Raw genomic sequence first — 26,717 nt, 5'->3', positions numbered from 1 at the left:
CCAGGCTTACCCCCCCCCCCTTGCCATATACCAAAATCCGCAACTCTTTCTCCTGGGGTGAACTTCCATGGAATGGAGTATATATGCCCCTTTCCCTTGCCCATAGGCCCTGGGCATACATCGTATGCCTGGGATCAATTGGACAGGCCTCCTGTATAAGTAGTAGTCAAAACATTTAGCCCTTCCTTCTCTTTCTACAGCATACCCTGTAGATAAGGGGTTCTTAACCTAGGGCCCATTAACTTGTATTTTTAAAAAAGTAATTTAATAACTTTTTCAATAGAATTGGTTTCCTTTATAATCCTATGTAGTTTATTTAATGCACTTAAAAACATTGTTCTGAGGGAGAGTCCATCCAGAGGCTTTGCCAACTACTGCCAAAGGAGGCCAGGACACACAAAAAGGAAGAGAACCCCTCCTCTAGAATGGCCTTCCCTCTATTGTCCTTCCTCACTGGATTTCAGGGCAGAGGAACCTAGTGCAAACCATGGCTCGGCCACTTACCACCTGTGTGATGTCAAGCCACCCAGTTGACCTCCTCTATAAAATGAGGGGGTCACCAAGGGGTGCCCTGTAAGGGTTCCTTCCAGCTCTGAATCTCTGATCAGATCTGGTTTGGAGTCAGGAAAACCTGGACTCATTCTCACTGCTGAGCTTCAGTGGTCTCATCTGTAAAATGAGGCCTTGGACTTTAGGACCTACCTCTGAGGTTCCTTCCAACTCCAAATCTGTGATCCTAGAGCAGTTCTTCTCAGATTTTTGCCATCTTTTGGTTCTCATTGAAACCTGACTTTCTCCCAGTGACACCACATTTCTTGGTATCATCCTCAAAGCTGTCTGCTCCTTGTCTATCACCCCTGACACACAGGACCAGGAAGAGCCACTAGCGTGCCCCTTACTCCCCATGGCCTCTTCCAGTTCCATTACTCTGTAGCCACCTCTCCTTTAAAGCTCATTCTAGTCTCTCCAGATCCATCTTGCTGCCATCTGTGGCTCTTGAGGTCATTCTCCCTCCCCAGTATGTTTAGTACATGGTTCCTTCAGATGCCCTGATCTCCCACTTCCTTAACCTCCACAACTGCAATCTGCCCCAACCCTACACAAGAGAGCTCATACCTCAACACTCCAGCTTGGCCTACTCTTGCCCTGTCACCTGTCCCAAGTACCAGAATTCCTAGTTAGATCATGCTATGGAGAGAAAGCTGGAACCTGGGGAAGTTGAAACTTCTGCAGGACTTGAGCAAAGGATTCAAAGCCATTTGTCTCGATATTGAGTCCTTTGTAAAAGGCTACCCATAGAAATGCTGCCATTCTTCTTATAGAAATACGGTGATATTCGCTACGAGGATGTGTATAGCATGCGCCGGAGAAGTCGGCTGTATGTGATCCAGGTGCTTGAAGAAACCACAAAGCAGAATGTGGTAAGTGGGTGGAGGAAACGAAGCCACACAATGTGGCTCATTCTCTTTGGGCATCTTTTGAAGACAGTCATTCTGTGGGAGGAAAAATGAAAAGGACAAGAAAAGGAGCCCAGAGACTTACTGGGGCTTCAGAGACTGTATTAAGAAATGATTTTGTAGGAAATGAACTATTTGTCCCCTTCTGGCTATGGCGCAAGTTATTAGCAACCCTTTGTGTGTGATCTGGCTAACACAGCTGTAGCTCAGGAATGCTATAATGTAAGCATTCAAGGATGGCATTTGTATGGTGGGCTCTTCAATGAGACCTCGACTTAGTCATGCTGGCAAAGAAATGCCATTGTCTCAGAACTGAATTTTCTGGCCTGGACATGGTGGAATATGCAAGGCGACAGGGGACAAAGACAGTCAGGTGTTCAGTCTGGCATCAATATGGTGAGGCCCAGGGTGGAAGGGGGGAGTGGACCACACTGTCTAGGTAGAGATGAGTCATGGCAGGTTGGAAACGGAATAAGTAAAAGTTCTTATGCCCATCAGTAGTGGGATCAGGTCGATGAGTACCCACTACACTTCCAGCCTGGACCAGCTAGGGAGACCCATTCTTTAAAAAACACCTACACAATAACGACCAAAAAACCCCCTAAATGCTTTGAAGTTCTAATGACCAAACTTGGTCCCAAAGAAGAGATAGGAGAAGTGGGGGACCAAGGGTGTGGTGGTGCTTGCTTGTTCGCCCTTTGTTTTTAGAAGAGGACAAGGAACGCTGCATATAATGTCAGACTTTTTCAGGATGTTGGTTAGTTTTGCTAAACCATTGCCCCCCCCCTTTTTTTTTTATTCTTATAAGAGATGGTTCTCTAGGAGGAGGTGGGAGAAGAGACACATTGGTAGTGTAGGTGATGTAAAAACAAAAGATAATAATAAAATTTTTTCTTTAAAATCATTAGTTAATTAAACCCTTACTACCAAAAAAAAAAACACTAGTTGTTCTTGGTGGTGCAATTACTCCTACTAACTGACCTATATATAGTGCTTTAAAGTTAGTAAAATACTTTTTATCTGTGATTTCCTTTGGGCCTCACACCAAACCTTGAGATGTCAGTGCTACAGGTATTATCATATCCCCATTTTTACCAGTAAGAAAACCGAGGCTCAGAGAGGTTGACTTGCCCAGGGCAGAATTTGAACCCAGATGTTCCTAACTCCCAGTCTGGGCCTCTTTTCACTCTGCCATGCCAATGAGAAGGGACCTTATGGTCAAGTATTTTTAAATGTACCCTTCATTCTCCATTTAATAATTTATAACCAAGAAAAATGTTCCGAAGATAGGGTCAGTTTATAATATTGCCAAGACTTACTTGCTTCAAGACCAAGTCCCCAGAGACTTTAGGGCACATTTCCACAGGTCCCAGGCTCAACATGCAGATAAATAATTCAGGGACTCCATTAGCTTTGTGCCCCCTTGTTTATGCTCTCATTTGGCCTAGCCTTCATGAAGTAGGACACAATTACACCATTTCTAAACCGTTTCCTGGAAGGTTCTGTTTTTCAGCCCAGATCTCCTATGGCCTTTGAAGTGTTTAGTGACGCGCCTCCTTGATGACTTTAAAAATGGCCACCGTTTGTAAGAGAGAAGTGCATGTTGCCAGTAACCAGTGCCACTGGCTTCTGAGCCGCTGGCCTCCTTTGTCACTAATTTACCTCCATCTCTTTTAAGCTCCGGGTTGTATCACAGGATGTCAAATTCAGCCTTCGTGAATTAGAAGAGCTTTATGACATCTTTAAGGTAATATTCACTCTCTAACTGGAAAATAATGCTCTCTTAGGCGAATTTTATCAGTGTCACAAGCTGCTTCTGCTTTAATGAAATATTCTCACAATCTGGTATTTTTAATGAGATCACGTTCACTCATAATGTTTTCTGCTTCGATACCTTTCGTTGTCTTGACAGAGAGAGCACTTTTTGTCTTGTTATTGGAATTTGACCAGCACTGCCTTGAGGCACCACAACCCCAGCTTACCGTACTTGGAGCAGTATCAGATTGACTGCCAGCAGTTCCGAATACTATATCATCTCTTGAGCCCCTGGGCTTATTCTGCCAACCGGGACTGCTTGGCACTCTGGACCTTCAGATTACTGGATGAAAACTCCGACTGCCTTATCAACTTCAAAGAATTCTCCTGTGCATTTGGTAGGAGAACGTCAAAACTGGTTCTCTTTCTACAAAAAAAAAACAACAAAAAAACAAAACTAAAGGAATTCCATACTTGTAGGATAGCCTAGGTACAGATGATGATGATGATGATGATGATGATGATGATGATGATGATGATGATGATGATGATAACAACAGCCATAGTAATCATAGCCTATCTCTAGTGCCCTCAGGTTGGCCAAGTGTTTTACAAATATTATCTCATTTGATCTAGACACTGTAGTCTACATTCCTTCCCATTTTAATGGCTTTTGACTGTTTTTTTCTGGATTCTCAGAGCCACATTTAGAGGCCATAGAATCCCAGGGTTGGAAGGGTCCTCGCTGGCTGTGTAGAGTTGGAAGGTGGCGCCTCAGACAGTAGTCACATAGTCCAATCCTTGACCAAAGCATAAATCCCAGCAAGTAGTGATGCAGCCATTACTTAAAGACTTCCTGATGGGCAACTCACTTTCTCTTGGGGCAACCCATTCTGTTTTGAGGGTCACTAATTATTAGGAAGTTCTTCCTTAGATTGAGCTGAAATCTGCCTCCCTCTAACATCCATACACTACCGGTTCTTCACTCTAGGACCAAACAGAAAAAAAAAAAATCTAATCCATCTTCTGCATAACAACCTTTTAAATACTTGAAGACAGCTCTTCACGTCCCTTCTGAGTCCCTTGTTCCCCGTGTTAAACCTCCCTGCTTCCATCGGGTGATCCTCATATAACATAGACTCCAGGCCTTTCCCCAATCAGGCTACCCTCCTCTGGACACTCTCCAACTGAAGACCTCTGGGCCCAGAATCTCTGCCTCTCTGTGCTGCCTAAGATCAGATTAGCTGCTGCCTCATACCACTTACTCACATTGAGCTTGCTGGCCACTACAACCTCCAGATCTTTTTCAGACGAATTTTTGTCTAGCTATATCTACCTCACCTTATCTGTACTTAGAAAGTTAATTTTTGGGGAGCAAACATAATACTTTACATTTATTCTTATGGAATTTCATTGTTCCCTCTTTTATGACTTTACCAATTTGATGAGTGTGAGGTGAAATCTCTAAGAGTTGTTTTCATTTGTTCTTTCACTTGTTATTAGTGATTTTAAGCATTTTTTCATATGGTGATTGATCATTTGAATTTCTTCTTCTGAAAATTGTTCAACCCTTTAATGGCTCTTTGTGTGTGTGTGTGTGTGTGTATGTATGTTTGTAGGTATATGTATGTATGTTTAAATGTATATATAATATATATGTACATATATATGCATATATAATATATTTGTTTCAGTTCCCTAAACATCTTTGGAAGCAAAGATTACACACATACACCCAGTTGACAGCTTTTCTTCTTAACATAGCTATAATCCACTGAAAGCCTGAGGTCTTTTTTGTTTAATGAACTACTTTTTTTACGTTGTTTTTTTTTTCCAACAATTGTAACTTTTTTTTTGTGGCTAGGCAATGGGGTTAAGTGACTTGCCCAGCATCACACAGCTAATAAGTGTTAAGTGTCTGAGGCTGGATTTGAACTCGGGTCCTCCTGATTCCAAGGCCAGCGCTCTATCCACTGCACCACCTAGCTACCCCTTAACATTCGTTTTTAAAACTTTCAGTTCTAAATTCTCTCCCTTCCTCCCTCTCCACCCTGCCCATTGAGAAGGCAAGCAATTCGATATGCTATACATGTGTAGTTGTGCAAAATGCTTCCATAATAGTCATGTTGTGAAAGAAAACGTAGACAAGAAAAAAAAATCAAGAAAAATAAAGTTAAAAAATAGTAAGCTTCAATCTGTATTCAGACATCATCAGTTCTTTCTCTGGGAATGGATAGTATTTTTTCATCCTAAGTCCTTCAGAGTTGTCTTGGATTGTTGTATTGCTGAGAATAGCTAAGTCCTTCACAGCTGATCATCTTACAATATCACTGTTACTTTGTACACAGTCCATTTCATTTTGCATCAGCCCATGCAAGACTTTCCAGGTTTTTCTGAGAGCATCCTGCTCATCATTTCTTGTAGTACAATAGTATCCCATCATAATCCCATACCACAACTTGTTCAGCCATTCCCCAATTGATGGGTATCCCCTCAATTTCTAATTCTTTGCCGTCAGAAAAGATTTGCTATAAATATTTTTGTACATATAGGTTCTTTCCCTTTTTGTTTTTTATCTCTTTTGGGATACAGACCTAGTAGTGGTATTGGTAGATCAAAGGGCATGCATGGTTTTATAGCCCTTTGGGCAGTTCCAAATTGCTCTCCAGAATGGTTGAAACAGTTCACAACTCCACCAACAGTGCATTAATGTCTCATTTTCCCCACATCCCCTCCAACGTTTGTCATTTACCTTTTCTGCCGTATTAGCCAAGCTGTTAGGTATGACGTAGTACCTTAGAATTGTTTTAATTTGCATTTCTCTACTCCATAGTGAGTTAGAGTATTTTTTCATATGGCTATAGATAACTTTGATTACTTTATCTGAAAACTGATCATATCTTTGATCATTTATCAATTAGGGAGTGGCTCTCATTTTTATAAATTTGACTCAATTCTCTATATGTTTGAGAAATAAGGCCTTTATCAGAGAAACTTGCTTCAAAGATTTTTTCACAGTTACTATTGTTACTATCTTTCCTCTATCCTATCCCCCACCCCGTTTATTCTATTCTCTCTCTCCTTTCACCCTCTCCCTCCTCAAAAGTGTTTTGCTTCTGACTACTGCCTCCCCCAATCTGCCCTCCCTTCTAGCACACACCCCTCTTCTCTCTTCCCCTTCTCCTACTTTCCTGCAGGGTAAGACTTTTTAAAAAAAAATACATTTTATTTATTTTGATCAGCCAAGATCCATGTTCTCTCCCCGTTCCCCTGTATTGAGAACATAAGAAAAAACCCATTACACACACATATAGTCAATCAAAATGACTTTTTATGTTGTCCATGATCACAAATATTTTGTCTCATTCTGCGCTGCTGAGTCCTTCACCTCTCTGTCAGGAGGTGGAAGGCAAATTTCATCTTGAGTCCTCTGGCATCGTGGTTGGTCACTGTGCTGATAAGAGTTCAGCACACTAGTATCCCATCTCATTTATGCACCATAACTTGTATGGTTATAGGAGGAAGAGGCTCCTGCCATATTCCCATAGTGACGTGCACTGTTGCATTTCAGTGACCTGCTATGAAACTGCAGAAACCATACAAGTGGGGAGAGGGGCACAAGGTAGTTGCACAGGCAACCGGCTAATCTCCCACTGTGCTGGGGCCTTGCTGTACTGCCCTGCTGGGGTAGCTCTCTGCCAGGGACCAGGTGAACTCCCAGAGAGCAATTCTCCTTTTTAACCAGGTGTAAGGCCTTGCTCTAACGAAATTCAGTTTGGGGAGGGAAGCTAAGAGCATCTAAGGAAGCTCAGAGAGTTTGTCTCTTTGCTTCAACAACCAGAGGCTTCTCAATTATGGCCACTGGCTAATATTTGAACCTTAATGAACTTTCTGGGCTGCTAGTATTGGCAAATTATTTTCTGGGGTCATGTGCCATTGAAATGAATGCTTCAGGCCTTTTTAATTGCTCCTTTTTGTGTGTTTTTCTTTTAATTTGACAGATATCCTATATAATGGAAGTTTTACTGAGAAGCTTAAGCTGCTTTTCAAGCTGCATATTCCACCAGGTAAGACTTAGATAGTGTCAGGTGCTGTAGAGGTAAGATCGATCCCGTTTTCACAATTTGGGCAGTAGGGGGCACTCCTCAGTGGAAATGCTGTCCTCCAATGCCAGGGACTTGGAGAGTCTTTGAGAGAGTTGCCTGGGGCACTGTGATCCTAGGGCCATAGATCTGGAGTTGGAAAGAATATTAAGGTCTGAGCTCTGGCCTTGGAGTCAGGAGGACCTGAGTTCAAATCCGACTTCAGACACTTGACACTTACTAGCTGTGTGACCCTGGGCAAGTCACTTAACCCTGATTGCCTCACCAAAAAAGAAAAAAAAATTAAAAAAGAAAAAGAATATTAGGGTCTTCTAATCCAAGCCCCTCATTTCATGGGGTAAGAAACTGAGGCCAGAGGAAGTTCAGTGACTTGCCCATGGGCACACACACATAGATAGAGAGCTGGAAGGGACCTCCAAGGCCATCTATTTGGTCTAATTGTCCTCATTTTACAGATAAACAAACAAAAACCGAGGGAAGGCCTGAGGTCAGATGGCTAATATATCATATGTAGGATTTGAACATGGGGCTTCCTGCCTCTGAGGCCACATTGTCCCTTGATCCTTACAGGAAAAGTTCAGTTTGAACAGGTACCATTAGAATGACCAGATGAATATGAAAAGGCTATCTCCATCTTATGGCTTAAAGTTCATATTAACACTGTTTTGCTGATATTATCAATACTGTGAATTCTGCTGAATAATAATAGCTAGTATTTATATAGCCCTATGTATATATATGTTATTGCAACTGATCTTGGCAACAGCTCTGGGAGGGAGGTGTGGTTATTGTCCCCGTTTTACAGATGAGCAAACTGAGGCTCAGAGAAGGTAAATGACTTAGCCTAAGGTCACACAACCAGCAAGCAGTAGAGCCAGAATATGAATTTGGGTCTAGTGCCTTTTCTACTCTGCTACCCGCATAAGCATTAAAAAAAAAAAACCAATCTATTTTGGTCATCTTTTAGTTTGAGCACTGAATTTCATTGAAATTCAACCAGAATAGAAGATGGTATCCATTTGGCACACTGGGTTTATGAATGGTATTGTCTGAGGCAGTCAGTGCCATGTTATGTGCTCTTTGAAAACACCTGAACAAATCCAAAAGAAGAAAGCCCCCACCATGTGCCATGGTGCTCTAGCAACTGGCAGTGATGGGCTTTCATGAGAGTGATCAAAAACAGTGCTCCCTAGAAACTCCAGCCTGCTGACAAACCACTTCTGAAAAGCTTTGACCTGTATAATTAGTTTTCTCAGCTCTGGCATCAGTGGTGTGGTTATCCTTCCCAGTCTTTTCTTTTTAATAAAAAGACCTGCTGTGTAAACACGTACCCTCATTCAGCATTCATTGTCATTTTCAGAGGCTTACTTTACTCAGCTTTATTTCAGAAGAGTCACTGATGGAGTGTCAGAAGGAACTGAAGAGGCCATCTACTAGAACCAATGCATTTTACAAATAAGGGAAAACCAAGGCCTGGCACGGGCCACCCTAGGTCACCCAGAGGATCCTCAATCTAGAGCTCGAAGGGATCCCAGAAGCTATCTAGAAAAACCCTCTCATTTTACAGAGGAGGGAACTGAGGCCTAGGGAGGGATCGGGACTTGCCCAAGGTCACCCAGCTATATAAGTATCAGAGATAGAATTTGAATCCAGGTCCTCTGACTCTGGGCAGCTAGGTGGTGCTGCAGTGCATAGAACACTGGGCCTGGAGTCAGGAAGACTCATCTATCCCAGTCCAAATCTGGCCTCAGACACTTCTTAGCTGTGTGACCCTGGGCAAGTCACTTAACCTCTGTTTGCCTTAATCCACTGGAGAAGGAAATGGCGAACCACTCCAGTATCTTTACCAAGAAAACCCCAAATGGGGCCATGGAGAGTTGGACAGGGCTGAAAAATGAATCAACAACCTCTGAGTCTAGAGATAATTCTCTTTCCGCTGTGCCAGCTGATAATGCTTTTCCTTTCCAACATTAGGCCAATATTGTGTTCCTCAGTTTAGTTATTAAGGGAGACTTTGAGTGACTTAGTCTAAGGTAGCGTTTTCAGAACCCTCCACTGACATTTGTCACATACCTCAGCTGGTACTATTTCGTGGACACTTGCAAAGACAGTCCCTGCTTTGCTTTGGGGCTCTGTGGGAACTGAATGTAGCCTGGTTCCTACTGGCATTTGGGCATTTCTTTTTTTTTCTTTTTTCTTTTCTTTTTTTTCTAGGCAATTGGGGTTAAGTGACTTGCCCAGAGTCACACAGCTAGTAAGTGTCAAGTGTTTGGTCTAAGGCCGCATTTGAACTCGGGTCCTCCTGACTTCAGGGCTGGTGCTCTATCCACTCTGCCACCTAGCTGCCCCGCATTTGGGCATTTCTACATTTCCTCACAGTATCTCTTTTTTCCTTCTAACATGAACTGGCTCTGCCACTACCTTGGCACAGCCAGGTGGTTGTGCTAGTGACCTTGGGCAAGTGACCTGATCTTCTCTGGGCCTCAATTTCTTTGCCTGTAAAGGGGGAGGCTGGACCAGATGACCTCCCAAGGTTCCTTCTAGCTCTGGATCAAGGATTCTATGAGTAAACATGGACAAATCACTTCACATCTCTGGACCTCAGATTTCTGCTGTGAAAAAGAAGAGGGTCAGCCAGGTGGCGCAGTGGACAGAGCACTGGCCCTGAAGTCAGGAGGACCTGAGTTCAAATCCTGGCCTCAGACCAAACACTTGACGCTTACTAGCTGTGTGACCCTGGGCAAGTCACTTAACCCCAATTGCCTAAAAAAAAATAAAAATAAAAAATAAAATAAAATCAAAATGAAAAAAAGAGGGGATTAAACTACATCCTTATGAGGTCCCTTCTAGCTCTAGATTGATCTAGGATCCTATGGGTGATTTCCCTTCCCTGGGCTCTATTCTCCTCCTATGTAAAAGGAGGGGATTGGACTAGTCAGCCTATGAGGACCTTTTCAGTTCTAGATTGACCTAGAATCCTCTGATTTCCCCTCCCTGAGCCTCAATCTCCTTCTCCATTAAAGGAGGGGACTGGACCAGCTGACCTCAGAGGTCCTTCCTTCCAGCTCTAGAACTGGGAGCCTTTATTCACCCAGAGGTGTAGAGCACTAGCTCTCTCATGCCGTACTCCCGACCTTCTGATTCTGCTTTTCACCACATATCCCGTATGACTTGAGTTGTCTCTTTTCCAGCTTTTACTGAAGTGGAGTCTGTGAGCCCTTCAAAAGGAGATCAACTTTCCAAGGATGAACTTCTCCGCTTCAGCCAGTTCCACGGTAAACGGGCATTCCAAATTTTAGTCTCGCTAATGGCAGTCAGTCAGGCTTTGAGGCTGTCTCGACACCAGTGCTCTACCCACGGGGGAGCGAGACAACCTTAGTTGTCAAGCGTCTTCCACTTCATATACAGCCCATGATTCTAGGCATCTGGGTCCTCACTAAATCTTTGACTGATTTCCTGAAATACAAGGCTTTGTACAGTAAACTGAGTTATCTGGAAAATTAGGCAGAAAATGCTTTTTGTAAAAATGTATTTGTCATTTGTTTTGCTTGACTATATATATGGGTTTTGTTTTTCTTTCTTTTTCAGTGACCAAGATTGGGGCAGGGCAGAGAGAAGGCAGATTTTTGTTAATTTAAAAAAAATGTATTTAAAAAATGTATTCATTGCCTTTCTCAACTTTAGTATACTGTATCTAGTACATGGGATGATCAAGGATCAGTTAGTCAGCAAACATGTATTAAGCACCTACTGTATGCCAGGCACTGTGCTAAGGGCTAGAGATAGAATGAAAAGTAAAAAGACAGTCTCCTTGCCCTCAAGGTGCTCACCATCTCATCTTTGTGTGTCTCGCATGGGTCATTGTGAATCTGAATTTTCATTATATTGGTTGAGAAGGCAGCATGGTGGAGTGGATGAGACAACTGGCTTTGAAGCCTGAAAGACCCAGGTTCTTGTCCATCCTCAACCACATCCTGGCTCTGTGACCCTAGGAAATTCACTTCACTTGTCGACTCCCCAAGAAACTCTCTAAGAGCAGGTGCCCATCTGCATTGACAGAGGGAATTTCCTCCCTGGCAGTTAACTACACTAATGAGATCACAAGTCTGGTCCAAAATAAAATGGTAGATGAGACTGGATTGAATATGTAGTGACCCCAGGAGTCCCCTTAAAGTCTAGACCTTTTGGTTTGCTTTTTAATTAACTCCCTGATAGGAGCATTTTGCCTTCTCCTTTGATTTATTCTCCCAAAACCCAGTGAGATGGGGCAGTAGGCCCAGTTAGCCAGTGACATTACTATAGGACACCAAAGCTCTTGCATGGTTTTTCTGTCACAATATCAGGCCATTTCAACCAAAATTAGACCCCCAATGGAAGAAAGTGAGCCATGCTGAATGCTTTGCATATGACAAAGCTGGGGTTTTTACCTTCTAAAAGGATTTAGTTAAACCAAGGAGTTTGAAGGATGTCATGTGTTCTCTTCCTCTAGTTTCCTTATCTGCACACGGACAGGAAGTAGGATCAGCGAAAGGCAGCCCAGAGAAAGGTAACAAACAAGCCTTTGGGAGTTCACTTAATTATGATGCTGTGTACCAAAATCGCAGCAGCAACAACCACTACCGCCTATTCTGAAGCATCTGTTACTAGTCAATGTGGAGACCCGATCAGTTGGTACAGACTGTAGTCCCTCTATGTTATCTCCTCCTGCAAGACTTCTCTGATACAGTGGAAAGAACATTGATAAGGGAGGCCTGGGCTTGAGGGTCAGATCCTACCTCTAATACTTCCTGCCTAGGTGACCTGGGACAAAACACTTCCCCTTCTTAAGCTTCCATTTTCTCAACCATAGGATGATGGAATTGGACTACCTAGCCTATGTGGTCTCTTATACCTCTAGATCTAGGATCCCAGAATTCCTCCCTGAGGGACCCCTCAACAAGCTGGAGGTCATCTTCTTGCCCTTTTTGCATTTCTTGGACATGCAAGAAAAAAGTCAATGCTGCTCATTTGTTTTCAGACATTCTTTAAGTTCGAGAACTTCTCGTATATATTTTGCTTTTGCAATTTATTTTACTACTTCACTAAATATTGGAGTTTCTTGATGGGAGTAAAACATACCATAGTCAAAAGACCCACATTATTTTAAAATGCAAATTCTGGGTGTTTTCTGGCCGAGTAATAATAAAGTGGTGAGGGCTATTTAAGTCTTAACAAATTTCTGAAATGCATCTTGGGCTTCTTACTCATTTGCCTAAAAGATTCTGAATATTTATTAGTAAATTCACACCAGTAATATCCTGATCAATCTATTTTAAAAACAAATGCATTGCATTGCATTTGGTAAAGCACTCTAAGCCACTGTAATGTTTGTGTATTGAGAACATCTGGAGAAATTATGCATGAAACACCTCGTCATGAGGCAGGCATTTCCAGACTACCAGATCGTTGAAAACGTCAGTTTCTTCTCTCCCATGCCCCAAAGTTGGTTTAAATAGAAATAGAGGAAGGACTACAGAGGGAGGCAGCAGGAGACTTCACCTTCACTTGCCGCTGCTATTCCCCTCTTGCTCTTTCTTTTTCCACCTTGTCACTCCCAGACTCCTAGAAAGAATTGTCTATACTCACTGCCTCTCCTTCCTTACCACCCACTCACTTCTCAACCCCTTTGCAATCATTTGACTTCCAGTCCCACCCCTCAACTGAAACTATTCTCTCCAAGGTTACCAATGATCTTTTTTTTTTTTTTTGGCTAGGCAATGGGGTGAAGTGACTTGCCCAGGGTCACATAGCTAGTAAGTGTTATGTGCCTGAGGCCAGATTTGAACTCAGGTCCTCCTGAATCCAGGGCCAGTGCTCTATCCACTGCGCCACGTAGCTTCCCCACCCAATGATCTCTTAAACACCAAATCCTGTGCTGTTTTCTCAGTCTTTCTCTTCTTTGACTTCTTTTTAAGTTTGGATACTGTTGATCATCCCTTTCACCAGGCACTCTTCTCCCTTAGTGTTATAGCCAAGACAACAGTCTGGTGCTTTATGTTTAGAATAGTAATGAAATAAGACTTGTAAACTATCTAACAGTTAACAGCAACAACAACAACAAAAAAAAAGAGTTTATGTAGCTGTAACATGAAAAGAAAACTGAAGGATACATCATCGATTCAGCTGAGCATAGCTTCTCTGCCTCTGTGTTGGCCGTAGTGGTCAAAAGCCCGAGGGAGGACTGACTCCTCACGAGCTGGCTCTTGTACTTAGACTAGTGGGGAGCGGCAACCATGGGTGGCCCAGCCTGAGTCTGCTGAACCAACTAAGCCTGGAGGCTTTCAGTACGTTTTAAAGAATGATGTGCCTACTGTGGCAAATACTGTTCCTGCCACACTTGCATTCAATGATACTTTTGTCTCCTCGTTCTTCTCCTACCTGTGTGCTCCTCATAGTCTCCTTTGCTGCCTCGTCATCCACCTCCTGCCCACCTGGCCTTTGTCCGGAGCTCCTTTCTCTTCTATCTCCACACTCCCTTGGTGATCTGAGCAGCTCACATAGGTTCAAAGTGTCTTTTTCTCTGCAGATGCCTCCAGAGATTAGATATCCAACCTTAACTTCTAAATTTTTAACTTTGAAACTTTAGTCTTCTAAACTCCAGTCTCATCTAATTAATTAGCTGCTGGATATTTCCTCCTGGATGTTGTCCTGTAAGCATCTCAAGCTCAGTCTGAGCAAAATGGAACTTAGAAGCTTCCCCTGCTAAACCTGCTCCCTTCACTGACTGCCTTTTTTCCACTGAGGATACTACCACTTCCTAGTCATCCAAGTTTGGACCCCAGCATTGTTCATCCCTCTTAGGTAGTCAGGTGCAACATCTCTCAGGTCTGTGGTCTTCTCTCAGATCACATGAATACTAGCCTAGTTCAGGCTCTCATGTCACCTGAACTATTACAATAGTCTCCCAACTGATTTCCCCATTTCTAGCCTCTCTGATCTCCCGTACATCCCATCCACAGTTGCCAAAAGAACCTTTCTAAGATGTAGCTCTGCACATGTCACCCCCTGCTCAAAAACCTTTCATGGTTCCCCATTACTTCTAGGATAAAATACAAGCTCCTTTTGCTCAGGCCCTCCACAATCTGGTTCCCACCCAGAACCATACCTAGGCTGGGGCAAATGGAACTTTGTCCAGGCATGGCTGAATTTAGAGACTATCAAACTGATGTCAAAAGTGGCTAGAACAGAATGACTTTGAGGCTCAAGACAATGAAATGGGAGGGAGGGAGGGATAGGACAGCCAATGCTTTGGGCTCCTCTAGTTAGCATGATTTGTCCAAGAGTGCCTTCCCCATGGGTATAGGCCCTTTCTCCTGGTGGACAGACCTCCCTAAGGGCAGTAGGAGGAGATAGGTTTCTGGGGCTGTGTACACACACTGGGGTGGGAGAGAATCTACATTTGGCTCTCACAAGGCGCACACACACAGGGCAGATGAGACTACTTGTGTTCCTCCTGGGTCAGGTTTCCCACTCCAACTACCTTCATGTCTTGGGGAAGGTCTTGGGTCTTTGCCAACCCAAGCCTGGAATAGGGCCTTACCCATGAAGAGGAAAAGATGGGTGCCCAGGGTCACAAGAACATGCTGACAGGAATTGAGATGACAGAGGAGTCAGGTGGGTAAAAAAGGATGTTGATCCTTCTGCCCCACCCCACCCCTAGATAGCCATGCATGCCTAGCTAGCACCTAGTTAGGAAGAGTAGTTAAAATAATAAGATTTCTCCTATTCTGTTCTTACCTTTCACAACTAAACTTCTAGTAAAATCTCTTCACGCTCCTTGTCTTCACTTCTCCTCCTACTCATTTCTCAATCCCTTGCAGTCTGGTTATTGTTTGTTTTTACACTACAGACATTTGTGAAAATGGCTCCCCCAGTCTCCCACAGGATCAAACCCTCCCTTGTAATGAAGAAAAATATTTAAGGAAAAACACCCAATATTGTGAACTCATCTCATGCTCTAGCCCGGAGATGTCCCACTCAAATAGAAACAAGGGCTACTAATATGTACATAAAGATCCCTACAGGCAGCAGATTGACTTAGTTTAAAATGTAATGCTATCTATGTTTTATTGTCTTTTTATTTATTTTGTTAAATATTTCCAGTCATATCAGTAATACATACAGAGTCATGTGACCTGTGGGCTGCGTGTTTGATTCCTGAGCTATGTATAGCACTCTGCCCTAGTATTCCTCTACTTCTCTGCTGAGAGGAGGAAGGTATATTTCATTATCTGTTCCCTAGAATTATGATTGGTTTTTTAGTTACTCAGGTTAGCTCCTTTTACTGATCTTTTACTGATCTTTTCATCAATGTTGTTGTTGTTGTCCTTGTTTTGTTCCCTTCACTCTCTCAGTTCAAATGAGTTCTCCCATGTTTTTCTGCAATACTCATACTTGTCATTTCATATCATGTGTGATCTTCCATTGCATTCATGTACCATAGTCCCACCATGTGCTTATTTCGGAACATCTCTTATCCTCTAGGAGAATAAAAGCTCCTTGAGGGAAGCCTATTTTTGTCTTGATATCTACATCACCCAGCAGAGTTCCTTGTGCATAGTAGGATATTAATAATTGCTTATTGACTTTAACAAAATGAGTGAAATCAGGTTAATAGCCAAGAATAAGGAGTTTGTTTTAAAATTCAGAGAAAAGATCCCTAACATCCCATTGGACAGAGTCTCTGCTGGGGAAGACGCCCAAGGGAAGAGAGTCTCAACAAAAGAAAATCTGGCTGTCCAAACCTGAGAGATGCAATATTATAAGCATAATACTTGTCTGAAGTTGTATCACAGGGACCTCTCTTACAACCTTAGAATCAAAAGGGACAGACATGAACAACAGAAGCGGCAGTTAAAAACCTGTGACTACAAAAGAATGCAGAAGACTGACTAGACCTGTTAGGAAGAGTAGCCCAGAATAAGCTAAAGGTTTTAAACCGTGCAAGGGACAACCAAAGCAAGCCTTCCATTTTCAGAGGTTTTAGGCTTCATTATATTCTAGGAAAGATGAATAGCTTTTATAAGCTCTGGAGGGTCTTATCACAACTCTCACTCCCACTTAGGTCTGTTCCACCAGAGCAAGATTGCTGGCTACCTCCCCCTCAGGTTTCTAGGGAACCCCCCGTAAGGTTAGTAGGGCTCTTCAAATGCTGTTGGCTTGAGCCCCCATTCCAATGTGTTTTCCCTAATATCAGTGACCACTTACATTTAGTATCTCTCTTATCATTGATCGATCCCAGCAATTAGTGGCCCGGTATCATTTAACATAAATTAGCTTTTACAAAGAGATATTTAATGAGAAGATGTGGCAAAAAATAGAAGTACAAAACATTCCCCTTCCCTAGTAGGGGGACCACACTCTCCCCTCTACTCGTCCTTGAGTAGAGTAGGCTCAAATTTAAAGCGTTTGCTACAAAGCATTTACCTCACCAAGGTGACTTCCAAATGCACCATAGTCAACAAAGTTGATCTAGGAGACAATGTCTTTGCTGCATTCAAGTCACTACTGGGGCTGGCTCTCATAAACTGCTCAGGGCTTTGCTTACCAGGTTTGGCTATGTGAAAACTCTAGAATGGAATCCTGGCACTGTCCCTCTTACAGCTCCCTCTTCTGACCCTTTTAAGTTCATAGGGTTGTATCCTAGGCCATGTGGCATCCAGTATTCTTTCAACTAAGGCAGGAAAGAAGAGAAATGTTGGGGACAGAAGCAATGGCCAGGCTATGTGCCCATGACTTCATGTTGACCTGGGTGGGGAGAGTAAGACATTGCTTACCTGTCTCCTCTCTTTCCTCTCCTCTTCCCTTCCCTTTTCCTCTCCTCTCCCTCCCTTTCTCTCCCTCTCTCCCTCCATCCTACCTGGAGACTTACAACAATCCTTGCCTCCTTACTAGAATGAAGCCAGGCCGGAAAAAGAAGAGAGAGTTTGCTTTGGCTGCTTAGTACCTTTTAAATGCATGCTCAGTTCTGTCTCGGAAACCAATCAGATGACTGTTTCTTCACCATGTGGTTAGTGAACTGGAAACAGTCACAGAATAACCACATGTTCTCAAGTGAAACACTGGGCCTTTCCATTCCACTCCATCAGGAGCTTCCTGAAGCCAGCTTACCAAATGTGCATTCTCCCAGGACTGACCCCTCATTGGCCAATCTCCCTTTACAGAAGGAAGGACAAGGAAGAAGGAGGTCCACTCCTGGAAGTAGAGGGGACAATGGACAATGGAGAGAAAGCAGACTTATTCAACTGCTCTTTTGCCTGTAACTCTTCTTGGCAAGGAGACTGATCTACAAGCTAGAAGAGTTGAGGAAGTTGGAGTTAATAAGAGAGTACCTACCAAGTGTCACTGAGGTCAGGCCCCCTGGCCTAGAAAAATTACCCTTATAAATGCTGAAGGAGCATGTAGAGAGGATTCCCAAACCATTATTGATCATCTTTGTGGTTTTCTGTTATTATTATTTTTTTTGTTTGCTTTTTGGCGAAGCAATCGGGGTTAAATGACTTGCCCAAGGTCATACAGCTAGTAAGTGTTAAGTGTCTGAGGCTGGATTTGAACTCAGGTCCTCCTGACTCCAAGGCCAGAGCTCTATTCACTGCACCACCTAGCTGCCCTTCTTTGTGGTTTTCTGAAGAACACAGGCCTTTCATCCCAATTGTTAAAAAGGGGAAGAAGGGAAATTCTGCAGACTACCTGTGAACTTGATTTTAATCCCATGCCAAACTCTGTAAGTGAGTATTAAGAAACTTTGCCAACTCTCTGAAATCAAAGTAGCAATTCCTGTGAGCCAGCATCAGCTCACCAAGAATACAGTTTCTTTCTAGCCTGGTAGATCAGGAGAATACTGTAGATATAGTGTGTCTGAATTTCAAAACATCATTTGACAATTTGGACAGTTGAACTCATGTCCTGATAGGCAAGATGGAGAAATATAGTCTAAATATTAGGTGGCTTCAGAACTCGTTGAACTTTCACAAAGAGGGTTACTTAGTGAATCGATATTGACTTGGAGTAAGGTCTGTAGTGGAGTGCCACGGGTCTTTGGCTCTATTTTGGTCAAACTCTTTATCAGTGACTTGGTTGAAGGTATTAACAGTGTGCTTTTCAAATTTCTAAAGAAAAATGAAAACTCAATGACCTCCTTCAGCGATAATTGATTTTAAACTGTTGTAGTAGCAACAGCAGTTCATTTTCTTATTTGGGCGAATGTGTAGTGTTGGGTTGTTCATAATGAAATGTTTCTATTCTCATTCAGGCAGGGGGAAACTCGATGTTCAGGAGTATCTAAAACAATGGCAAGACGAGCTTCTCAAAAAAGAAGAAAACATTAAGGATTTACCCAGAATGAATCAGGTAGAATAGTTTCAAAACCCTTATTTTCATATGAGTGTGGGTGTGTGTTAGCCTGAGTTACAAACTTATATAACATGCTGTGTATTCTATTTCCACAAGCACCAAATGAGGCTGGAGGAGTGGGAGCCGATGAGTTTTGCCAATGATTTGTGTCTCTAAACACTCAGCCATGTCTAGAAATGGAGTTTTCTCATAGATTACTGGTCGAGCAAATTTGACCTGTTGCTAGGACTAATTCATAGACCCTAGGTGTACCTCCCGGTCACTGTTTATAACATAACCTGGTTTGATTGTCACCTTTCCAAGTATTGGATTCAATTACAAGCTGGTCATACTAACTTTCAGAGAGTCTTTTTCAGTGATTCATTATGGCAACAAAATGCCGATGGTGGTAACGTGTTAGGTCTTAGGCATAGATGGCCCAGTGTGTTATTCTGTTTTCAGCTGTGTCAGGCTCATGTGTTTAATTCTGTTCCTACTGTATTGATGATTCTCAGGCTATATGTAATATGATACACATATACATGAGTAGTATTTGCCATTTTCTGCAAACTAAACTAAAATCTGGTAGCCCTACACTGGTACAGTTGACTTTCACAAAAATAAGGAGGGTCATCAAATTTTAAGTTCTTTCCTGCAGGTGAGGTGATTTGAAGCCTGAACTGTATGCTTTGAGAGGAACCAAACCCCATGTGTCTGATGGCCAGAGTCACAGAATGTCAGAATTGGAAGGGTCTTCAGTGGCCATCTAGTCCTAAAAAGCAGTTCCTTCTATAACAAATATGACAAGCTTTTGCTAGAAGCTCTCTGGTGAGGGCAAACCCGTTGCCTCCTAATGCAGTTATTCCAGTTTTGAATGGTGCTAATTGTTGGGAGGGTTTTCTTTATTTACATTGAGCCTAAATTTGCATTTTTGCAACTTCTGTCCCTCCTCCCGGGTCAGGAGATATATCAGGGAATGATTAATGTAAAAATAAAATGCATCAGTAAAACTTCTTATTTTCTTTGTGTATGTATACACATATATGTGTGTGTAGTTATTCACATTGATCTCCATTAGGATGTGAGCTCCTTGAAAGCAGAGACTGTTTTTGCCTTTCTTTTTATCCCCAGCACTTAGCACAGTGCCTGACACATAGTAAGTGCTTAATAAATGCTATTTGATGGATTGATTGATTGATATGCACATATACAAGATCGTGTGGTGTAGTGGATAGGAATCCAGCCTTAGAGCCAGAAGACCTAGTTTGAATCCCATCTCTGACACACACTGACTGTATGGCCCTGGTCAAGTCATTTCTCAGTGCCCTTGGCAGGTCTCTAAGTTGCAGAAAAGATGCTGACCCTCATTGGTAGAAGAGTTTCATATGGGTATACCCATATAGTACCCACAGTGCTACTACCTACCCTGTAATTTTTGTGTCAGGCATACCTTCCCTGAGCTGCAGTCTAGTCCTGGTTTTCATCTCACCAAGTCTCAGTGACACTTCTGAGGTCAGATTTGCCTCTTTGGTTTAGGCTCCTTGAGTTCCTCTTGATTTTTGCCTGTACTTTAGGCCTTTGTCTAAAGGCAATCTGGACCTTGGGTTTAATTACTTGTTCCTTTCTTGGATGTGTCTCCTATAAACTTCTGGATGTTTCACCAACTTTTCTTTTTCCTACCTTGCATAAATGAACCAATGAGAAAAGCAATGATCTCAGTCCATACTCAGTGCCAAGCACTAAGGCCACAAATAGAAATGCAAAACAGTCTCTGATCCCAAGGAGCTCACAGCCTAATTGGAAGAGCCAACACACAAAGGAGGGAGCAGCTGCAGTGCAAGTGGCAAGACCCAAGGTCCCTTACTGTGTAAGAGTTAAGCAGATGGCAATGCATCTTTTGTGCCATTTCCATTGATTACAAACCCTATTGGTTTCCATTTGACGTCACTCAGGACCTGCTTTCTGGGGTCCTCAGGAGCTATGGCTCTTGAGGACGCAAGGATTGTATTTTTTGGCTTAGTGGGTGGATGCAGACAGTCTTCTCCTTCCTCCTTCCTTTGTAGTTTAAATCCCATTTGAGTAGATTTGCAAAACTCCAGACACATGCTTTCTTTTTTTTTTAATATTTTTAAAAATTCTGAATTAAGTAAACACGAAAAAAAGCCCATGAATTTTTCCATATACAAAGTGGAACAGAAAAAGAAGATTATATGTGAAGCCATGAATCTGTCACATATACCTTGCTTTTTTTAAGCATATAATAAATGTAATACATTACTTTCAGAACTTCTCTACTTGTCTGTGTTTCCCCCTGAACTTTTTTCTCCTCTTTTCTGTCCATTAAGATGCTTCAGTGGCCCTCTTTTTTTTGGCAACAGTATTATTACTAGCGCTTCCTTCTTCCCAACCCCACCCTCAAATAAAAAGAGAAAAACACAATCCTTGTAAAAAATAGGCATAGTCAAGCAAAACACATTCCACGTTGGCCATGGCCAAAAATGTATGTCTCATTCTGTACCCTAAGGCCATCATCTCTCTATCTCAGGGAGTGGGTAGCATGCCTCATCGTTGGGCCCCAAGGATCATGGTTGGTCATTGCCTTGATCAGAGTTCTTAAGTCTTTCAATTTTTTTTAGTAGTGTTGTTATTGTATAACTTGTTTTCCTGGTTCTATTCACTTGACTCTGCCTCAATTCATACAAGCCTTCCCAGGGCCGAAAATACATTCTTACCAGCCTGATCCTTCTAACCAGGAGCCTGTCATGCCTATGTTGTCATGGTTCCATTCTCAAGACACTGTCTTCCAAAGCAACTGTTTCCTTCCCAGATATATTTTTTTTTCCTTCTTGCCCATGCCTTCAGTGAGTAGCAGTGCAAAAAATACCACCCATGACCCTACTATCTCAGCCAAGGCTTTGACATCTTCAGAAAAGTTTTCTAGGTTCCTTCTGGCAGTGCCATTTATGCCCACAGGAATCAACCAGAAGTGGGTAGCAGTTCTATATTTGGACAAGTCTTAGGAGGGTCTTTGTTGCATTCTGTAATCATTGCCACTTTCAAAATGGGAAACATCACAGAGTGGGAGATGAGTGGAAACTCCAAAGTAAGCAGTAGCCTTTTTTTTTTTTTACCCCAAATTTATTAGGGTAGTTTTATGAGTTGCCTTTTGACAAATATACTTCTGCAGGAATTCTCTGTGTTTGGAATCATTAATTAACCTTCATAGATGATATAAAAATGCCTATAGCTCATCTCCTTTCTTAGTGCCTCCTAATGTCTCCACTTTATTACACCCCACCCACAACCTTCATAAAAAAGGTGCTTATTTGCGCAAAGGTATTTATAGCTATATGGAATTGGGAGAAACTGGAAGGAAGTCCAACACCCCACCACTGGGGAAAGGCCAAACCAACTCTGGCACGTCACTGCTATGGAGACTATATCACCATGAACAATAACAAATGCACGGAGGGTAGAGACATCTGGAAACGTCTATACAAAAATATTGCGGCCTGAAAAGCGCAGAACACGCCCAACGAAACTATGCATAGGCTATAAACTGTTATATGCATCTATTCGAATTTACAATCAGAAGGCTCCGGGAAAAAGTTGAAGTGTTAGTTGCTGATAAATTGCTGTTGTGAATACTTAGAGGTACTTTTTGTTGTTGTTGTTAAGTTGATTAAACACAACATTTTTTAAGAGTGGTTGTTCATCACTACTAGAAAAATTCATAAAGTCATTCTTTCTCTTAAATGTGCTGGTGGATCACAGTATGTCTGTGCTGGGCATTTGGGGAAGTCAGAGAAAGCATTTCCTCCTGTTGCTAGTTGTTACCTGATGATTTCCATGGAGTCTCACAAAGTGCCTGGTATGTAGTAGGTACTTTCATGGATGTGTATTGGTTAGACTAATGTGCTTCTCCCCTTCCCCCCCCCCGAATATTAACTCGTTTTGGGTAGAGACCGTTTCATTTTTGTCTTTGTATCTGCAGTGCCTAGAGCAGTACCCGACACAGTTGATATTTCATAAATGTGCCAGATCAGAAGAACCAGCTGACAACTAGCTATGGAGTAGTGATAGGAAAGTATCCGGGAAGGTAGAAATTTCTGCCCCTTAGTAGACAGACTTTTCTGAAATTTTCTAGCCTAATTTGTTTGACTCAAGTTTTATTGACACCTCTGGTTTTTGACACCATAATCGTTTCTCAACATGCACCACCACTCCCCCTCCCAATTCAAGGCCCCCTCTATAATAAAGAAAAGCCGTTAAAACCAACCAACTAAATAAGTGAATCTGACAGTGTATGCTGCAGTCCGCTTCTGTGTTCTCTTACCTCCCTACTGACAGTAGGGAAATGGGTTTCACCATCTGTTCTCCAAAAGTAGGATTGAGTGTTGTAATTAATCCAAGACTGACTGCCTGTTTAGTGTTCACGTTACTGTTATTTGTCCCCATCTTTGCTGTGATGGTGAGAGGTCTCTAGATCGGCAGTTATATTTGGATAGAAATCCGTGTTCTTTCACTTCTCATAAATGCACTTCCCCAAATAAGTGCGATATTCTGTTGCCATGTCTACTTTGTGTCTCCTAGGTGCAATTTATTCAGCTCTCGAAGACCTTTTATAATTTGTTCCACGGGCATCCTGAAGAGGAAGAGTTATACCAGGCCATTGCAGTTGTGACCAGCCTCTTGCTCAGAATGGAAGAAGTGGGGAGGAGGTTGCATGGCACAATGTCACCCACCAAAGAAAAGGCCAGTGACTGCGCCTCCACAGCGGACCCTGGGAATAGCACCACCTCTCAGACTACCGAGGCAGCAGAGAAGCCCTCCCCACTTAAAGAGGAACACCAGTGGTCTTTTGCTTTCGAGCAGATCCTTGCATCATTGTTAAATGAGCCTGTCATAGTGAGGTTTTTTGAAAAGCCAGTAGATGTCCAAGCCAAGTTAGCAGATGCAAAAGCCTCCCAGCAGAGTTCTAGAACCAGGGTATAATTTACCAGCATGGAATCCATTTTTACCAAGGATTGCCTGAAGTGTACCAGGGTCCATCTAGCTCATTCCCTGTGATCCCTGGGAGCAAACCTCAGGGATTTAGCTTTATGTGGCACAGATCTATTTGAAGGAAACCAAGGTACCCCAAAGCACAATTCCATTCTTCTTTATAATAGTCTTAACTTTTAATATTCATAATGACAAGCACTTTTTATATAACATTTTACTTCATCTGCACTATCCTAAGAAATCTTGTTCATGTCACCCCTAGAGGGCACCACCAAACCACTCAATTTAAAAAAAAATGACTTACTAATAGTTACCTATGAAGTAGTGTTGGAATCTTCAAGTTTGCTCTTGTGTTTGGATACTAGTGATGCTGCTTTGTCAAATTGACAGCCCCTTGTTTTGAATTCTGTATGTGTATGTGCCTCAGTCTTGTGTAGATGTTAAAGTGCTTTAGAGAATAGAGCCTTTTGAGCCTTAATTGTCCAAGGAACGTTGCCATTCGGAGGTTTTGTGTTCAAGTCTTAACTGAGTGACTATAATTAATTAATTTTTTTTTTTAGTTTATCCAATATTATCTTCTAATGATTGGTTCTGGAGGGACTTCCAACATCAGTCCAGGTGCAGAAGCCATCTCTTTTCCTTCCTGCATCCTTTTCCTCCTTTATGGCAGTGTGGCGTAATGGACAGAGAATTGGCCTGGGAGCCAGAAAGACCTGGGTTCCTCCGACACATAGTGGCTGTGTGACCTTGGGCAAGTTCCTTAACCCCTCAATGTTCTAGGTAACTCTAAGTCTCTAAGATGCAGAGAAGATGCTGACCTGCATTGGCAAAGGGGCTTTCCTTGCTTGGGAGTTACCTATACCAGTGAAATAACAGGTATGGTCCCTATCCCATGCCCCCTCCTTCACAGTCTGTTTTAGATCTTGAAGCCCAGCATTAATTTCCTGTTAGCAAGATGGAACAGAGAGGAGGAAGAGATTTGTTTCTTTGCTCTAAAGGCTGAAGAGGCTGTCTCAGAAAGCATTTGTGTGTCCAGCCCCTTAGAGGAGTTTGCACTTTGCTGATTATAAAGGGGAACTCGTAAGAGTTTTATTCTCCTGCTTTTGTGCACATGAAAGAACAAAAGTTATTGACAGATGTATCTGATGGGACATGTAATATTCCACGTCTGTTCTCTAGACCAAGATTGATCACATTAACTGTGTGACCTTGGACAAGTCTCACATCCTCCCTTTGTTTACTCTTCCATACAGTAAAAGAACTGGACTAAATGATCTCTACGGGCCCTTTGAGCTCTGAGATTCTAGGATTCTGTCTCTGCTGCTAATGAAGATGAAGAACTTCCTTTTCCCCCTACAAATTGTGTTTTCTGCCTTTTGTTTTTACATCCCCTACATTTCCCGATGACTCCACTCTCCCCTCACAAGGAGCCATCCCTTATAATAAAGGGGGAAAAAACAGTTCCACAAAAAGAATCCACAGAAAATAGCCAGTTTGTATGCAGAATTACCAGCATCCACTTCAAACACTGGGCTCTTACCAGATGAACTTAGACAGGCTCAGATTAGGCTGGGAGAATGAAAACCCTTTGAAATCTGAAAGATCAAAGCTGTGCTCATCATATCTTCCCTGCTCCCTGGCTCTGACCAGGCTCATTCTTTCATAATCAGTCATTAGAATGATTTCTCTTCGAAGAGCTTTGGTCTTAGCCATTTCACACATTCAGATGGCAAAAAAAAAAATACTAATAATAATAACTGGTGTTTCTATAGTGCTTTAAAGTTTGCCAAATGCTTTCCGTAGATATTTTCAGTTAGGCCTCAGAAAAATCCCTGGGAGGCTGGTATTGCAGATATTTCCCTGTTTTTTAGATATCGAGATTGAGAGTCAGAGGTTTGCTCCCATGGTCACATGGACACTCAGATCCAGGTCTTCCTGACCCCCATCCCAGTGCTTGGTCCACTATGCCATGTAGCACCATATATGGCTTTGTAATTAGGGTTCTGATGTGGGTCAAGTCAACTCTCGGTGCATGAGACCCTAAATCTAGGATCTTTTTTAATGGTAAAATGTCTCCTTTTCAGGAAGGTTCGATTTCTGAATAAGTAGCATTCAGATCTACTTATTCTCCATTGGACTCTAGAATCAGTAGCTGGCCTACTGAAAATCCTCTTAGTTTAATTTGGAAGAACACTTCCTGTGATATCACCTTTCAAACATGCTCAACACTGGCTTACCAGTTGCAGCTTAGAGACAAGCGATTGGGGGTGCAATTGGCCTTGCCTTCTTGCAGAAGTAAGGTTTGTTGAAACATTCCTGGCTTTCAGAATAGTTACCCAAGATTGCACAATGAGTGTTAAATTGGCCTTGTCTAATTGACACAGTGCTGTAGGTATCTGTGACATACCAGGCCCTCCTGTATACATCTTCAATGATTTTTTTTTTGTCAATTGCCTTTGCAAAAACAAAAACAAAAAAGACCCAAAGCTAAAAGAGCATCTATTCAGAGTTGTTATAATGATAAGCCTTATGGAAGATTGCTGTGTATTATCTTTTAGCCTAGATTCTTTGGAACTGAATACTTGAAGACATTCCTGGAGGGAAGAGATTATAAATGCAAGTTTAAGGGGCAAGTGGTATATTTTTGCAGTTTGTGTGAGAAATATGTTGAACAAAGTGTGTTAGGGGAAGCTTGGAGCATCAAAACTAAACTTATGCAGAAAACCTTATTAAATATATTATTTAAAATGCCGTTAGCTGTCTTTATTAGACTCAATGTGCACCGACTCTTAGCAATTTAAAAACAGAAAAAATGGTGTTCTTCCCGGTGGTCACTGGGTACATGTACACATTATATAATCTTTATATATATATATAATCTTTAGCTCAGATACAGTGAAAAGAGCATTGGGTCTGGGGTTAGAGGACCTAAGTTCGAATCTCACCTCTGACGCCTGTGTAATGTTAGCCAAGTCACTTCCCCTCCCTGGCCCTCAGTTTCCTCCTCTAAAATGAATGGGTTGAACTA

General features: G+C 42.3%; 1 protein-coding gene across 4 annotated transcripts in view; it reads left to right on the top strand.

The window, feature by feature from the left end:
- Nucleotides 1-26,441, top strand: part of TBC1D8B (TBC1 domain family member 8B) — a 105,002-nt gene extending 78,561 nt beyond the window's left edge. The window contains exons 14-22 of one of the 4 annotated variants that reach the window (XM_027845589.1): nt 1,323-1,421; nt 3,136-3,204; nt 3,370-3,610; nt 7,214-7,279; nt 10,507-10,590; nt 11,805-11,861; nt 18,606-18,703; nt 22,460-22,556; nt 23,279-23,401. In XM_027845589.1, the coding sequence (XP_027701390.1) occupies nt 1,323-1,421; nt 3,136-3,204; nt 3,370-3,610; nt 7,214-7,279; nt 10,507-10,590; nt 11,805-11,861; nt 18,606-18,703; nt 22,460-22,556; nt 23,279-23,313 (846 nt within the window). In that variant the 3' untranslated portion in view covers nt 23,314-23,401. Of the gene's footprint in view, nt 1-1,322; nt 1,422-3,135; nt 3,205-3,369; nt 3,611-7,213; nt 7,280-10,506; nt 10,591-11,804; nt 11,862-18,605; nt 18,704-19,343; nt 19,431-22,459; nt 22,557-23,278 lie in introns of those variants that run through there. The other 3 variants (XM_027845587.1, XM_027845591.1, XM_027845588.1) reach the window with 3 other exon arrangements.
- Nucleotides 26,442-26,717: the final 276 nt, after the last annotated feature.

The sequence above is a fragment of the Vombatus ursinus genome, unplaced genomic scaffold (genome assembly GCF_900497805.2).
Source record: "Vombatus ursinus unplaced genomic scaffold, bare-nosed wombat genome assembly UNPS02014982.1, whole genome shotgun sequence".
NCBI classification, from domain to species: Eukaryota; Metazoa; Chordata; class Mammalia; order Diprotodontia; family Vombatidae; genus Vombatus; species Vombatus ursinus.
This window is presented reverse-complemented; position numbering and strand designations above follow the sequence as displayed.